We start from the raw sequence: 16327 nt of genomic DNA, 5'->3' as shown, positions 1-16327 counted from the left end.
TTTATGTTGTAACTGGACTCTACAGTTCTGCAGGTTCTACTACAGTAATAATGAAGTATCGCTACGTCCCTTAAGCAACTCACAAAATAATAAAGAATTTATAGGCTAAGGTTAAAATAACATGCCTAACAAATATTAATTTAGAAGTCACACAACAAAAAATAGCGTTATATTTGCAAATTTTCACAAGACTAGATTCGATGGTTTTACTGAACCTTTATCCTCAGCTGCCAAAGTGTAAATGAACCAGCTAAGATAAGAATGGCTGGACAGGGGTTAAGCTACTGGCGTCGTCTATTGATGAAGCAAGAAAACTAAAACATTATTTCCTTATAGGCTCAAGGTAAAGATGGACTAGAATTCGAGTCAACTAGAACAGAAAAAAATTTTTTGAATGTGAAACGCCTTTAGAAAATCTGATTCACCAATGGAAGATGTGTTTCTAATAAATTTGGCTGCAGAAAACTGAAAAGTGTGATTTTTGGACCAACAATGCTCGGCAACAGTGGACTTCTGTGTTTCTTTTTCATAACATATGCCTCATGTTCTTTAACGTGAAATGTTAAGGCTGTCTTAGTTTGACCAATGTAAATTAAACCACTCTGGCAAAGAATCCTGTAAATACCCTAGGAATTCATATCCAGAATGGGAGTCTTTAAGTATGGAACTTGGAATTTTATTGATAGGAGAATAAACGACCTGAAAGTTAAATTTCTGTAAAATACGTGCAGTTATATAGCTAACGGATGGAAAGAAAGGAATGACAACAGAATTCTTATAATCTCCTAAAACAAGAGTGTATATTTTGGTGTGTTGAAATGAGAATTTTTCAACTGCTTGGTTACAAATGTTGGGTGAAACGTCCCTTTATATAGCTACAGCTTTTAAATAATTTAGTTCTTGATCAAGAGCTAACTTGGAGGAACAAACTTTAAATGCGCGGAAAACAAAGGAATAAAATGAAGCTAACTTTCGTCGGATGACATGATTTGAAGTGTGGTGGAAGGCAAACGGATGAAGGTTTACGGTAAACTGTGCTCACTTACGTCAAACAGGGTAAATGTATCGTCTACGTAGCGGAACCATGTTCAAAAGTATAACGTTTCAAAAAATTTTGATTCATAATAATGCATGTAGATATCAGCCAGGATGGGACTAAGAGGGCTTCCCATGCATAATTCCTCAGCTGACTTGTAATACTTATTTTGGAAAGCAAAATGCATTTGTTTCAGAGTGGAGTAAGGGAAATTAGCTCATCAATTTTGCAGGAGAAATGAAATTTACGAAGTCTACTTTCTAGACAACTTAATGCTGTCCTAGCTAACGACCTTAATTCCAATCCATCTTTACCTTTAGCCTATAAGGAAATTATGTTTTAGTTTTCTCGCTTCATCAACAGATGACGCCTGTAGCTTAACTCCTGTCCATCCATTTTTATCTTATCTTATCACTATACCTTATCTTGTTCATTTGCCCTCTGGCAGCTGAGGGTGATGGTTCAATGAAACCATCGAAACTAGTCCTGTGAAAATTTGCAAATATAACGCTGATTTTGTTTGACTTCTAAATTAGTACTGAAGAAGAACAAAATAACCTTTTTATTTAGTCTAAAGTTGAACAGAACAGGTACAGTTTGTGCTACAAACAAAACTCCCACTAGAAAATGTTTTTTTGGATGCAGTATTTGTTTGGAATACCACTCGAGTTGGTTGAGTAACGACTGCTCGCACTTCCCTTCTTTAACTCTTTCGAGACAATACTACGGTTTTGCAAAGCGTCGTCGTAAAGGTACCGCAACCTTGGATGAGAAATCTGTACTCAGCCAAATTTGACGTCCTTTGTAACAATTGCCTTCGGTGTCCTTTGGAGGAATTTGTGGCCAGAAGCAGTGACTGAAATAATTGGGACCGCGCTTACAGTTTAGGATATTGTCTCTCTGGTTAAGTCCATGGGTCTAGACATGAGCGACAACTATGTGAAGAAGTTAGTAGGGGAAACTAAGAAGAGCTGGCTACGGTTGAATCTGAAAAAACTTATCAAGATGGCTACACTCTTTAAGGCTCAGATAAGGAGGAGGAGAAGGAGGAAGTTCCTACTTCATTAATTAAGGAAACCTTTGCCAAATGGATGGCTGTCAAATACTCTTCAGAGAAGTACCATCCCATCACAGCTCAAATAAGCAGTAGCAGCATTTTTTTGAATAATCAAACTATGTCAGATTTCTGAAACATCCTGAGGAGAAGGCAGAAGCAAAGTTTTTTGGACAGGTCATACCGGTGATCCTCAACCAGGTCCAAGTAGTGACCTGACATATGAAAAGGGCAGAAAAGGGTAAATAAATCTGGTAAATTTTCTTTTATGTGCGATATGTAGCTTACCCATAACCTCTGTATTAAACAGTGTTATAAGAAAATTACTAGGAGTTTTTACAAGAACGGATTTAAATATTTTTACGCTATTTTTTATTGGAACCGTTCATTTGGTATATGTCCAGTTCGGATAAATCCAAGGATCTGGAAGGGATTAATGAGGGACCACTGCAGTTAACGTAATATAGTGGTACTCTAACACGGGATGTTAGAGGTGCTACCCCTCCTCTCATTGTCGAAAATCTGTTTATACCATTCCTTTTCCCAGAAAACTAATCATTAGAGATATTGTTGACCTAAAGCCAAAGCTTCTGGATAATATTAACAGTCGATTAAGACATGTTTTGCATTCTATATGTATTAAACGCCATATTTTTGTTTTCAACAGAGCAAGCCACAGGGGAAAATTGCTAAGAAAGAGAAGATATGTTTAAAGTACTGTCAGATATTTACAAAAATTTTAGCTAGATTTTATATTTTTAAACCCTTTAATACAATATTGAACTTATACTGAAAAATTTTATGATTGGGATATGTTTGGGATCAATATTAAAAAAAAGAACTTAAAGCTTCGGGCTAATCGGTTATTTTGACCTGCAAAAATTTTCGAACATTTTTTTTATTAAGAGACAAAATTTTTAGTAATGGAGTTCTCTGTGAAAAATTATTCTTTTATTCTTTTAATGTCTTTACCAAGCAAAATGCACCATGTTTTTTTACCTTTGTGAATAATTTGTATCTGGGGCAGAGGAGCTGAATCTATATTTCGTCTTCAGCATTGTGTTATGTAGAGAAATTATCTGATAGCGTTATAAAAAATTAGGTGAATGATTTTATGATTTATGGAAATTTAAATTTTATTTTGATTCTGAATTATTTAATTTAAGGCTTTAATTTTGGGGAGAAACAGATGCTTCGGGAAATATTATTTAGTATAAATGAATATTATTTATTTTCCTCTATTTGTAAATCTTGTACAAACTTTTATTCATTGTGAAAGAAGCAGGGAAAGGGAGGCAATTTTCGCCAAGTCATGATTTCGCGCGCTTTAGAATGTTCGAGAAAGAATTTTCATTGTTAGTTGACCTTAAGAGAGGAAAGTACGTGGCGGAAAGGTCAAAGGTTGCTACTTGTCTTTCAATGTAAGTCATTCAGGTTTTTGGCGATTGAGGGTCCGGTTGTTGGCTAAGTGAAGAAGGGCGCGCATGCGCGATCACCCTTTTTTTCCGCATTCTGGAGTTGAAAACGAAGATTTTGCCATAATTAAGGGGGCGATAAGTGAAGCCATAGGGGGAGCCCGTTTGGTGAAGGACAAGAAGGAAATTTGAGTTAGACACACTTACTCTTGACCGGAGAAAGGAAAAGATTTAGTCGGCATCGAGCAGTGCTTCCGGCGGGGAGCGGCAAATATGCTCCCCGGCCGCGGGTTTTCTCAAAAATGCGAAGAAAAAAAAAACTGTTGAGCGAATAACAAAAAAAAATTAACAGAGACTTGGGTCTCTATCTGTATCGGCAAAAGTCAGGACGATGTCCTCTGAACTCCGACTTGAAAACAGAAGGAATTATGTCACCTTAGTCAACTGGAAGCCTGCGTTAGCCGTTCTCTAAAATGCCTAGCTTCATTGTCTACGTTTTCCTTGGTGGAGCTGAGAGTCTGGGCAGACAGCCGTGCGGTGTAAGCTGTTCTCTTGCTTCCAGTGGGAATAATTTTCTTCTATGGAAAACAGTAGCAGGCGTAAGATTTGACGGTATAGCTGATGTAATTTATTGTCGTGCCGTTCGAGTCTCTGTCTTGCGGATTTGCCAAGTGACGTAAGGATAGAGCTAAGATATGAGCTCTCGTTCCACATCAAGTTGTCTTTAACAGATAAGTTGTATATTTTTTTTGTGTTTATTCGATCCTCTCATGTGAACTTAAGTAATTTAACATTGGTGCCGTGACCTCTGCTTAGTGGGGGATCGGATCGAGAATTGAATTTGGACTTTGAATTTACCTATTTTGTGTAATTTACTTTTTAGGGAAGGAGTTAAATTTTATGTGCTAGGATTAATTAGAGTTTTTGATTTGTGTTTGCTTATTTGTTAATACGAGAGTGATAAAGTTTGAAAATGTGTGTGAATTTCAAAAATTTTGGACTTTAACGTTAGGCAAACAGAATTGAACTTTAAAATTAGGAAAAATATATATTTTAATGTAGCAGAATAGGTACTGTACATTCTTACTGTTGAAAATCCTTGAGTGTATTTAGATGTGTATTTTTGATTTTCGACGTACTGATTTATGATACAAGATGGAAAATGAATTATTTCACGATAATCCTATGCTATTTGTGTATCCTTGTATAAAGTTTCGAGTGCTTGTCGGTAAAAACTGGACTCATTTGTTGAGCACTATTAAGAGAGCGAGACTTAAGGACTCTAATTATTTTACTGAATGAGACAAGCCATAGCTATGCGTAGCTAGAAATTTTTTTTTGTGTGTGTTTTTGCTAATTATTTAACCTAGAATCTTGTGAAATGTATAATTGTGAGGGGTAACGTTAGAGAAATTTTGATTTTTTTGACTTAATTGAATAATATTTTGTGAAATGTATGTAATGTTTTCATGATTCTCTAGCGTAGTAGATTATTACTTTTTGATTTACAATGTTTTGTTATGATTCCAGTATATTGTGTAATGTGTTAGAAAATTTAAATTAGTATTGAGCAATGAATTTTATAAGTTCTTAAGACATAATGATACAAATGAATGAGTTAAAAAAAAATTGTAGATTGTTTTTCAATTTCCAAATTCTGTTTTAAAGTGAACACGGGTTAGATTTGAATTTTTGCCTGAGAACAGCAATAGTGATGTTTGCATATTTAATTTTTTTTGATTGAATTCTTCAGCTTGAGTGAAGTTCTAATTAGTTTAATGAGTCAGAGTAATTGAGATTAGTTATCTTCTGAGTTTTAAGTTTGTGAAAAGTTGTCAGGTGAGAATTGTTTAAACAGTAGAAATTTAGTCTTGTGAATTGTAGAAAGTGAATTTTAATGAGAATTTTGTGACAACGGGAATTTGTTTTGTGAAAATGTTTGAAATAAGTTTGAGAAGATTAGTTACTTATGCTCTGTACTCATGTGTGGGAATTTTCTGTTGATTACAAGTAGTTAGTCTTGAATTTACTAGTGAATCGTAATAGATTTGATTTGAGTTATTGAATTTTCTTTCTTGGTTGGACTTGTTGCTGATTTTGGGGTTAATTCTTGTTTTGGCTTAAGTTTTGTACTTGAATTGGTAGTATCAAGATAGTTGTATCAGGTTTTGTTTTGTTTCTGGTGGTTTCTGCCAAGGTCCGTAAAATGTAGTTCTCTGATGTTTAGTTTCTGTGGAAGAATTGAGATTTCTGTGGTCATAGGATATGGTAGAATTTGAGTTATGGATTTGATTTCTGTTATTTTTGAGTTACGAGTTATGAGTATTTTTTTTTTAGTTTAGCACTTTTGAGAACTTTGCATTTGTTGCTTGCAGTTAGGTCTTGCGTGAAGTTGTAATGTCCTGAAAGCTCGTTTTCTTGTAAATACTTGCACTTCATGGTGGCACTTGACCTCTTACACCGGGGGCAAACAGGAACTTGTTATCTGAGAAAACTATTGTTGTATCTTTTCATTGTGTTGGTTCAGAATTGTAACGTTTCAGTCAGCGCATTTTTCTTTCCGAGATAAGAGATCTTATGTTCTCTTTCAACGTGTCTGGAGGTTTGCTTGATACGTAAAGTTTGAGTCTGTCATTTATAATACAGCGCTTTTCTCAGCTTACATGGACGCGGTAAAGAGTTACTTTGTTTCTTTTGTTTGGGTGGAGGTGTGCTGAAAGCTATTGCTTAGGTTACTATACAACGTTTTGAAAAAGTCTGATGCAGAATAGATCTCAGTTTTTGCCTAAAATTGGGGGGTTTGTTTTGAACACTTTTTTGATTTGTGATGTTTTATTTAGTGTTCTAGTAACGTGCTTCAGTCCAGCTTTGATTGATTTCTTTGACTAGTTGAAATTTTTTTTGTGGGCCTAATGGATTTTTAGAATTACTGAAATTTTTGTTGTCTTAATAAGGGGACTTAAATATGGTGTTGTTACTCACTAGTGTTTATCTTGAAGTTTGAATTTTTTTTTAGTGACACTTCACTCTTGCTGGTTGATTTTTTTTTTTGCTTGATTTGAATTACAGTGAAATATTTTTTGACTTGATATGGTTTAACATAATGACTATTTGTGTATTTGTTTAGGTATTGCAGTTTAAATTTTTTTTAAGTATCGCTGATCTCATTGCTCATTTGAATTATGTACGAAATTTTTACAGTTTAATTGTATTTTCATTTTATGTCTATATGTGTATCTTGGTAGTATCTGTTTGTAATTATTGGCCAAACGTCATTTTGTATATACATTAGGTTGTATTATTACTATTATTTTTTGTGTGTATTGGATAAAATTCTAATTGGTATTTGCACAGCGTATTCTGGATGCTATTTTCGGAATTGATTTTGATTGGATTGAATTTTTGGACAATCACGTTTTCTTTGTTTCTGATTTTTTTGTGTGGGGTATTTTCGGCTGGTTCCGAGGTTCCTTGTGTTGTAACGTTCTTTTCTTTTCTAATGCTTGGCCCTGATCAGGCCGCTTCTGTTCTTAGACGTGACTGTTTGGGATTCAATCTTAGAAGTTATTCAATTTCGTAGTACTTAGGGGTCTTTACTCCTTATTTGAATACGTTCATGTGACATATTTTATTTGGAATTGTTTGAATTATTAGTGTATTTATTTTCTCAGGAATGTATTTTATGTATCTGCAGCGCGTTAATTATCTTATTGATTGATCTTAGACATATTTTGTTTGTGATTAGCGCCTTATTTTTATTTTTACTTTTGTATGTGTTCTGAGTATTTCTAGGTTTAATTAAGTGATTTAATTGATGTTTTTGATTAATTATTTTGCTGATCTTCCTTGAGTATTTTAATTAGTAATTGCTTTGATTAATCTTGTTGTTTTACTTGCACATTTTGGACTTTACATTTAATGTGTCAGTAACGTCACTGTACCAAGGAGTCGTATGAAATATTGTTACATTATGTTATCCTTTAGCCTTATTGCACAGTATGAGTCATGGTATTTCAAGAAGTGTCTGTCTGCTAAATTTTGGTAAACGAAAATTTAATTCCTTAGGGGAAAGGAATGTTATGTAGAGAAATTATCTGATAGCGTTATAAAAAATTAGGTGAATGATTTTATGATTTATGGAAATTTAAATTTTATTTTGATTCTGAATTATTTAATTTAAGGCTTTAATTTTGGGGAGAAACAGATGCTTCGGGAAATATTATTTAGTATAAATGAATATTATTTATTTTCCTCTATTTGTAAATCTTGTACAAACTTTTATTCATTGTGAAAGAAGCAGGGAAAGGGAGGCAATTTTCGCCAAGTCATGATTTCGCGCGCTTTAGAATGTTCGAGAAAGAATTTTCATTGTTAGTTGACCTTAAGAGAGGAAAGTACGTGACGGAAAGGTCAAAGGTTGCTACTTGTCTTTCAATGTAAGTCATTCAGGTTTTTGGCGATTGAGGGTCCGGTTGTTGGCTAAGTGAAGAAGGGCGCGCATGCGCGATCACCCTTTTTTTCCGCATTCTGGAGTTGAAAACGAAGATTTTGCCATAATTAAGGGGGCGATAAGTGAAGCCATAGGGGGAGCCCGTTTGGTGAAGGACAAGAAGGAAATTTGAGTTGGACACACTTACTTTTGGCTGACTCGCTGATTTTTGGGCTTGCTGGACAAAATGTAAGTGACTCCGAGAGGTGTTTTCCGGCGGGGAGCGGCAAATATGCTCCCCGGCCGCGTTTTGGTTAAGAGGCGAGACTCTCTTACACACTTACTCTGGACACTCTTACTTTTGGACTCGCGCACTTACTGGTTGGCTGGACTTGTGGATGTTACTCTGGAACTTACTTGGGACGTTACCCGTGAAGCTTGCTCTTGGGATGAGTAAGAACAGGCGAGCCGTAATTTCCTAGCAACAACTTTTCTGACCGGCGAAATTTGAACGAGTTACCTGCGTGTTGACATAGGACTTTCAGGACCAAGCGGATAGCCGTCCTGGGCAGCAGTGCTCCTGTTTCTGTTCTACAGTAGTGAAGTGGGTCTACATTTTTAGAACCAGTGTCAAGATGAGCCCGGCCGACATCAACGCGGGATAAGATAAGAGTCCTCCGCTTCAAGATGTCCCTTCAAGATAAGTTTTATTTTTTTTGGTGTGTTTGAACTTTAGGCAAGCTTTTCAAAAACGTCCTTAGCAAAAAAAAAAAAAAAAAAAAAAAAAAAAAAAAAAAAAAAAAAACAACGTCAAATCTAAAATTTAACTCTCAGGCCTTAAATTGTTTCCCTTTCCTTTCTTTTAAATCACCAGACAAACCTTAAGTTTTTTTATGAATTTAAATGAACAGACTCTCAGATGAGGTTAAGATTTTTCTTATTGTGTTGTAATTGAATAAACTGATATTTAATCTGGAACCTCTTACAGTATGTTTTCTTTATATATTTAATATGAACTTTTCCTTTATATCTTGTATATGTTTTATGTTTTCGATCCTCTCACGGCGCGGTCCCGGAATGCATTTTTTTCACAACGCAAAAATGCTGTACACGTTTCACTATACGATTACTGCCTTTTACGGCAAGTAGTTTCATATTTAACATTTTTATATGAATTTAAGATATAACATTGGTGCCGTGAAGTAAGATTCATAACATTATTTCCCGGCGTGAACTTAAGCTATTTAACAATTGAAAGAGAACGAAATGCTTGACGTTTTGTCGAATATAAAAATTTCCTAGCAGCTTAAACTACAGCATATATTTATCATTATTTGGTTGTCTCTGCTAGTATCTAGACATTTGCGAACATTTTGATTTCAAAATCTTTCTTAAAACAAAAAAGATTAAACTTTAAAACCTTTTCTGCATTAGCATGCCTTTTTCTTTTACTCATTACCTAGTCGTAAGGCTGCACCACTTTTTGTTTTCGAGAGGAAGAAAGAGATTCGATGTTTTGTAATTTTTAATTTCTTCTTTTTTTCTAATATAGGTTGTACGCTATATGGTGTAGTAGGCGCTTACTCAGGCTTGGGTTCCGCTTTCTGCAATGCCATCATCTCTTACGATCGATACAGAGTTATAGTCCACCCTTTCAGTAAATCAGGAATGACGATGACTAAGGCAGTGTTGATGCTGGTGCTCATGTACGTTTATATAACACCATTTGCACTATTACCAGCTTTTCACATATGGAGTCGTTTCGTTCCCGAGGGATTTTTGACCAGCTGCGCACCGGATTTCTTCTTGCACGACTTCAGTGGTAGATCTTACATCGTGGGTACTTGGTTTTTTGGATGGTTTATACCTATCTCTATCGTCTTGTATTGTTATACGAGGATATTCATATCTGTCAGAGATCATGAAAAAAAGATAAGAGAGCAGGTAAGGAAATTCTGAAGCAAACTGTTTTAAATGTTATGTTTAATTTTATGTTATCTTTAGTTTTAATGTTATATTAATGCGCAAAACAAAAGCTTTGCCACACAAATAGAAAAGCTGCACAGAAATTCGCCAGGTGAATAATATATGCTATGTGTTGCGCATCACACCCTTTTCTGGACGCATTTATTCTTAGAACTGAAAATCCAGCTGAACTACTTGGTTGGAAGGGAAAAACTACAATTGGTATCCTTCAAAAGTTGGAAAAACATAAAATTCTTATACACAGACAATACTATTATCTGAAAGGAATTATATGACTAGGCGATTACCTACATACCATTATGTGGCTCCAATATATAGCTTCTCCTACCTATGAATAAGTTTCTACGGATAGTAAGGAATCTGCAAAGCATCGGTAAATGCTCTTTCATTTAAAATTGACCCCATTTTAAATTGACTGCAACCAAAACTCTCTTCAGGTATTTTTAATTTTATGTAATCGTTATTTTGAATAGCAATTAATATTTTGAAATATTACAAAAATGTTTTCACATTTACATGAAAATATTATATGAAATTACCAAAACCCTTCTCGTATTCCAGCGCAGAAAAGCAGTGAGATACCATTCTCCCATTTTTAAATTTCCAAACAGAGGCATTTTCAGGAAGACAGCAGCAAAAAAGGCTTTTACACTTAATGTCAGAACATCATTAAATTATATACCAGAGCGGAATTATCTTTAACGCAACTCCATACAATCGAAAGGAAAACGTTCTAAACAAATTTGTCCTTTCTTTTTTTTTTTATGTTACAAATTACTTAAAAGAAGTAACTTGATTTTTAACATATTTGCACACAGGATTTCTAATTTTCATATGAGTTTTATTTCGCTTTCTGGCTTCTGTAGTCTTTAACATGTAACTCATTTCTATATCTTCGACACAATAACATTTCAAAAGGTTGGTTTGTATTCCTTGATTATGGAAAAACAGGCAATGGCTATCTACCTAAGAGAAGAAAAGCTTTATGGGAGACTTTTATAGGGAAAATATGAAATGGAGGCTTGTAGCCATGTTAAATGGGATTAACCACGGAAATACCCATACAGCCAGTATGGGTATTTCACAGTTGGGTTGCCAAACGCTGTCCTGGAGTAATGTTTTGGGGAGATCGGTTTGTCCCGGATTTTCCCCAAAAGAAAATTTGTGATAGACTAGAAAACAAAATAGCTTCTTCATTCTTGATGTTTAATTTGAAAAAATCGTGTTGTTCCCAAATTTTGACTTGGAAATTACATTTTCCGTGTGTATGTCTGTCCTTCTACGAAAGTGTTCACTTTTTTCATTTTTTTATGCACCGTTGATGGTCAGGTTTCGTTTGGTAATTCTTAAAACATTTGTCTGTTGAAAATTTTATGACCCTTCTGCCACCGTTCGGAACAGAAATTCCGATAAATTGTCTTACTTTCTTGAAAAGCTTCGAATCGATTACTCGTGGAAAGCGCATGGGACATTTCCTTTCGTATTCACTACTGGTAGACTTAGAATATGTGGACACAGATTTCATGTAAGCCATTTGAAACTAAGATCTGATAATATCGCACATAATGAACGGATATTCTTTGAAACATTCCAGAAAGAATATTCCAAGAAAATTTCTTAACCTTCCAATCATACATGAAAATATGCATCAAATATTTCAATACTAGCTTGTTTCTAGATACATGTCAGGAATATTCCCCAAAAAACCACAAAGTATATTTAGGCATTCTAAGAAAGCTCAAAAAATTTAAGCTACAATTAAAAATCAAATCTTCTGTGTGAATATCTAAAGATTTTCTTTAGGCTTGCACACAAGAAACCATCCTAAAGCAATTTTTCATGGCTTGGCACGGAAAATTTCTGTCAGTTTTTAATATGCCCGATTTCTGGTTGGATGTATATTGGAAGAAAAGGAATCTAGGTACAAAGTGAGAGAGTAGTTTTTTAATTTTAATCAAGAAAATACCATTTAATCATGACCTTTTGATAAATTTTAAAATTTCAGGGCTTAACTCATAACGCTAGGAGGGCTATACTTGGTATTGTCCACTGGTGGAGAGGCTATAGAGTCTATGAGTATTCTTTGGCAGCATAAAACGTTGACTCTATGTCGAAGACGAAGTAGCGAATTCTCGCTATGTCTTAAGAATAATTTCTGCAGAAGAAAGGTTTAACTAATCTTTTCGTTTAACCTAAATTAAAACCGATGCACTCACTTCCTGCTCACAAATCACCACCACTTGTGGCCACGTAAATTAACAGAAAATAATAATGTTACACAACACTAATAAATTAAGATATCTAATGACTGGCTTCTTAGCTTGACCAACGCTAAATCGGTTGCACACAGCAAAATCGAGCTGAGGAATATCGGTATAAACTGAAAGGGGTTTGGCTAGAGAGCTAAATTCAAACACGCAGCATAAAACTCGGAACTAAGTCCGCTAAAACTATTTTTGAACTCTTGACACACAGCTTAAATACTGCTTCTGAAACACGTATAAATTTGAATATTACGTCATAACAAAATTTACATTCTGGCAGGAAACGGAAATAAGGAGGGAAAGGAAAGGAAAACTAAAAATAATTAGTTAAAATAAAATAAATCCTTACAAGGCGTCCTCTTCTTTTGGATGAGAAGTATCCTTCGGCATGTAACATGGCTTTATAAATATCCGGATAAAAATTTTCCTCACTTTTTATTTTTGATTTCTGACTCAATAGGAACTTGTTGTCATCTCTTTTGATGTTGATTCCTCCGTAGTTTCTGATTTGGATACATAAAGATATGTAGAAGCACGCAAGAGTGAATAATAATAAAAAAGTATAAGAGAAAAAGAATCATTGAATATCGTTTTTGGCGGTGGTTGGTTGCGCCTTGGAGTTGCTACGGTTACTAGAAGTAGACAGTTACAAAAGATATTTTTCAAAATGTTTGATTAATTTACAACAAGAAGGAGAAGAATATAGCATTGACGATCAATGGCAAGCTGATTTATTATTTTTAAAGACTTTTAATAAATATAACGGAGGAATAAATTATTTAACAGCCGTAATTGATTGTTTTAATAATTATGCGTGGACTGTTCCCATAAACAGAAAAACAGGCGAAGAAGTCATAAACGCCATTTAAAAAGATTTTTAAAGGACGAGTTCCCATAACGTTTCAGACCGATAAAGGTATAGAGTTCATCAATAGAGATACCCAACAATTGTTTAGAGATAATAATATTCTCTAGTTTACTATGCAAAATGCAGAAGTCATATGTGCCGTAGTTGAAAAATTGAATAAGGCTTTGAATGAAAAGATTAGAAAATATTTGGATGCAAATGGAACTAAAACATATATAGACGTATTAGATAAATTATAGTAATTCATATCATTTATCTATAAAAATCACACCCATGGAAGCATCCGATAAAGGTAATGAAGCTCTAATTTATAAGAATTTATATAAGTAAATTTAAAAAACTAAATTCAGAACCGGTGTTACCATTCGAATATCAAAATTTAAACTTCTTTCTACTATAGGCATGGTCCTACCTTTAAAGAAAAGATTTTTATTATTTGTGCAGGTTTTAAACACGATTACATGAATAAGAATTGGAGAAATATGAGAAAAAAACTGAAATTTATAAACTTGAAAATATAATAAAGGAAAAAGGAAATAAACTCTTTGTGAAATGGAAAGGCTATCCGGAAAGTTGTAAACCACTGGATTGACGAAAACAATCTTTTAAAATCAACGCTCTTTTAAAATATTTTGCATTCTGTAAATACACGACCCGACATTGAAAATGCAACACCAAGGAGTGGCCCGAAAATTATGCAAATTTCAAAGTAGTCGCACATCTCCGAGTCATGCGAATGATGTGAAATGCGCAGTTCTCCAGTGCACTCATTCGCAGGGGGACCGTGGTGAGTGAAGGTCGGGTCTTTTTTTCGCTCTTCCGTCAGGTTTCCGTGTACGTCCGATTACAAGGTAGGCGGAGTCTAACTCGTGTGCCTCGTGCTTCTGGTTAAGCCTACTTTGGGTTTCGCCGCGATTGCCTACAATTGTCTTATGCCATTAATTGCTGGTTTTGGTGATTGATTTTCCCGATATGATTGCTTATTAAATTTATTTTTGATAAGTAATTTAAGTAATTATTTTCGTCTTTTCCAGGATTTTCTAACTTAAATACTCAGTGATTTGTCTGGATTTTGGATTGCATATTCCCGCATAGTTACCCCCAAGCTTTCGCTTCAGGTGATTGTCAGGGGCCTTGCGGGAATTTTCGCCAACACATCTGCCTGTTGGGACACCATCGAGTGGGCCTAATTCCGGGGTGTTGGACTCCTATATTCAGGGTACAGGATTTTGATTTTCGATGCGAAGATGGATGCAGTGCTAGGTGCAGTGAAAGCGCAGATTAGTGAGCTCGACCATGTCAAAGAGCAAAATGGAGAATTCACTGACACATAAGGCAAACTTTACACATTCTTGCATAGTCTTGTTGATATGTTGAAAGTGTTTAATGAACAAATTAATCATGAAAAAGGAAACACTAACGAAAACACTAATACCTTAGTGGATATTAGAAATACGAGTCCAACTTTAGAGGATAATGATAGGGGCAGAAGCCCAATCAAGATTAATGATTTCTCACACCTAAACTCAGGTAATGAAAAAACGCTTGATCAAGAAACTAGTTCAGAAGACGAAACACAAAACAGGCGTAGAGGAGATCAAACTGTAAGGACTAGAAATCACAGAGTGCAGTATAAAAAGCAAAAGATAAGTGATAGTCAAGTTATCACGTCCAATGTCACCACTGCTTCAGATAAAAATGCACAGATAGCTCAGTTACTAAAATCACAGAGCAAATTGACAAAACTCGTATAGATTATCAAGATATGGACACAAATGATGCAGATAGTGTTCAAAATGTCACTACAAATATTGCTAAAACCTCAAATAATAGTGTAAATTCATCTCGTACTAAAATCCCGCCCATTACTCTCAGGGAGACTGATTTGAACTGGGGAGAAATTAGTAAAGTTTTTCACAGAAATAAATTAAAATTTTTCGGTCGACAAATTCCAGATGGAATTAAAGTTATTGCAGAATCCCCCGATGATTACAGGGGTATGGTAAAAATTTTAAATGATCTAGGAGTTGAACATCACTCATTTAAACTACCAGAAGAGCGCAACTTAAAAGTTGTAGTGAGAGGACTAACTTACAAAACTCCAATTGAGGATATTAAAAGAGATCTTGTAGAATTACACTACAAAATAGAGGATGTTAAACAGATGACCCGCCACAGGGAGGGTATTGTCACAAAACCAAAACTACCTCTGTTCATTATCACGTTGCTTAAGTCGGAAGACTCAAAGAAGATTTATCATGAGCAATTTCTTTGTGACATGAAAATTAAAATCCAAGAGTATAAAGGACGTCAGCGGCCCTTGCAGTGCTTCCGATGTCAAGGCTTTAATCATACTCAGGAAGGCTGCAAATATCCTCCAAAATGTGTCCGATGTGCTAAGGATCATTTCTCTCGAGATTGTCCTGATAAAGGAAAACCAGATGTACCATTATGCTGCGTAAACTGCGGAAAAGAACACACGTCAAGTTTTCGCGGTTGCGAAAGGTTCCCTAAACCAAAAATAGTCAAGGAGAAAGTTTTCAGTAACAGAGTTGTAGAAAATAAATCTTATGCTAAGGTTCTCTCAGCTGGAATCTATCAAGAATAACTCACCGAGACTAAAAAAGTCTTCGCTGATCTGGCGGAATTGGTGACCGTCATCAAAAGCGCAGGCTTCCAACTTACTTAACAGGTCAAACAGTTATCGAAAATAAATCAAGAGAACATTCCCTCCAAATCTTCTAACAACGAGGAAAAATAGGAATTTAAAAGCGCCTTTAAACGTGATGATATGGAATGCTTGTAGCATTCATGGAAAATTATTGGAACTTGCTATGGTAACAGAGACACATGCAAATCCTGGTATTAGTATTAACATAATGAATTTCAGATGCTATCGCACAGATAGACTCATTCACCGTGGTGGTGGGGGGTAGCGATATACGTAAAGAACTCTCTCCAATCATGCATGATTAAGCAGTACAGAAATAATGGACAAGAGTATGTCACTGTCTCCGTGTTTCTTCAAGATTATGGAAACACTTTTTTCACAGTCTTCTATAACTCACCCAGATACCCTTTAGAAGCTGAATTATTAAAGGACATCTTATTCACAAATCTTCCTGTTATATTAGCAGGTGATTTTAATGCGAAACACGAGGAATGGAACTGTCGTAAAACAAACCCAAATGGAGAACAACTCTTTGAATTTATAAACAACGAACCTGTTTATTTCTTTGCGCCTGAGGAATACACTTATCTTGCACACGACCAGA

General features: G+C 35.0%; 1 protein-coding gene across 4 annotated transcripts in view; it reads left to right on the top strand.

Moving 5' to 3' along the window:
- LOC118193094 (opsin, ultraviolet-sensitive-like) overlaps positions 1 to 16327 on the top strand; it is a 50335-nt gene that overhangs the window by 24109 nt on the left and 9899 nt on the right. For all 4 annotated transcript variants that reach the window (XM_035364135.2, XM_035364137.2, XM_035364133.2 and 1 more), the window contains exon 4: positions 9487 to 9878. In XM_035364135.2, coding sequence (XP_035220026.1) covers positions 9487 to 9878 — 392 coding nt within the window. The remainder of the gene's footprint in view (positions 1 to 9486; positions 9879 to 16327) is intronic.

The sequence above is a fragment of the Stegodyphus dumicola genome, chromosome 3 (genome assembly GCF_044657685.1).
Source record: "Stegodyphus dumicola isolate Sdum_Otavi_A_Nest chromosome 3, ASM4465768v1".
In the NCBI taxonomy this organism is placed as follows: Eukaryota; Metazoa; Arthropoda; class Arachnida; order Araneae; family Eresidae; genus Stegodyphus; species Stegodyphus dumicola.
Note: the sequence above shows the minus strand (reverse complement) of the source record. Positions and strands in the feature narration are given on the sequence as shown.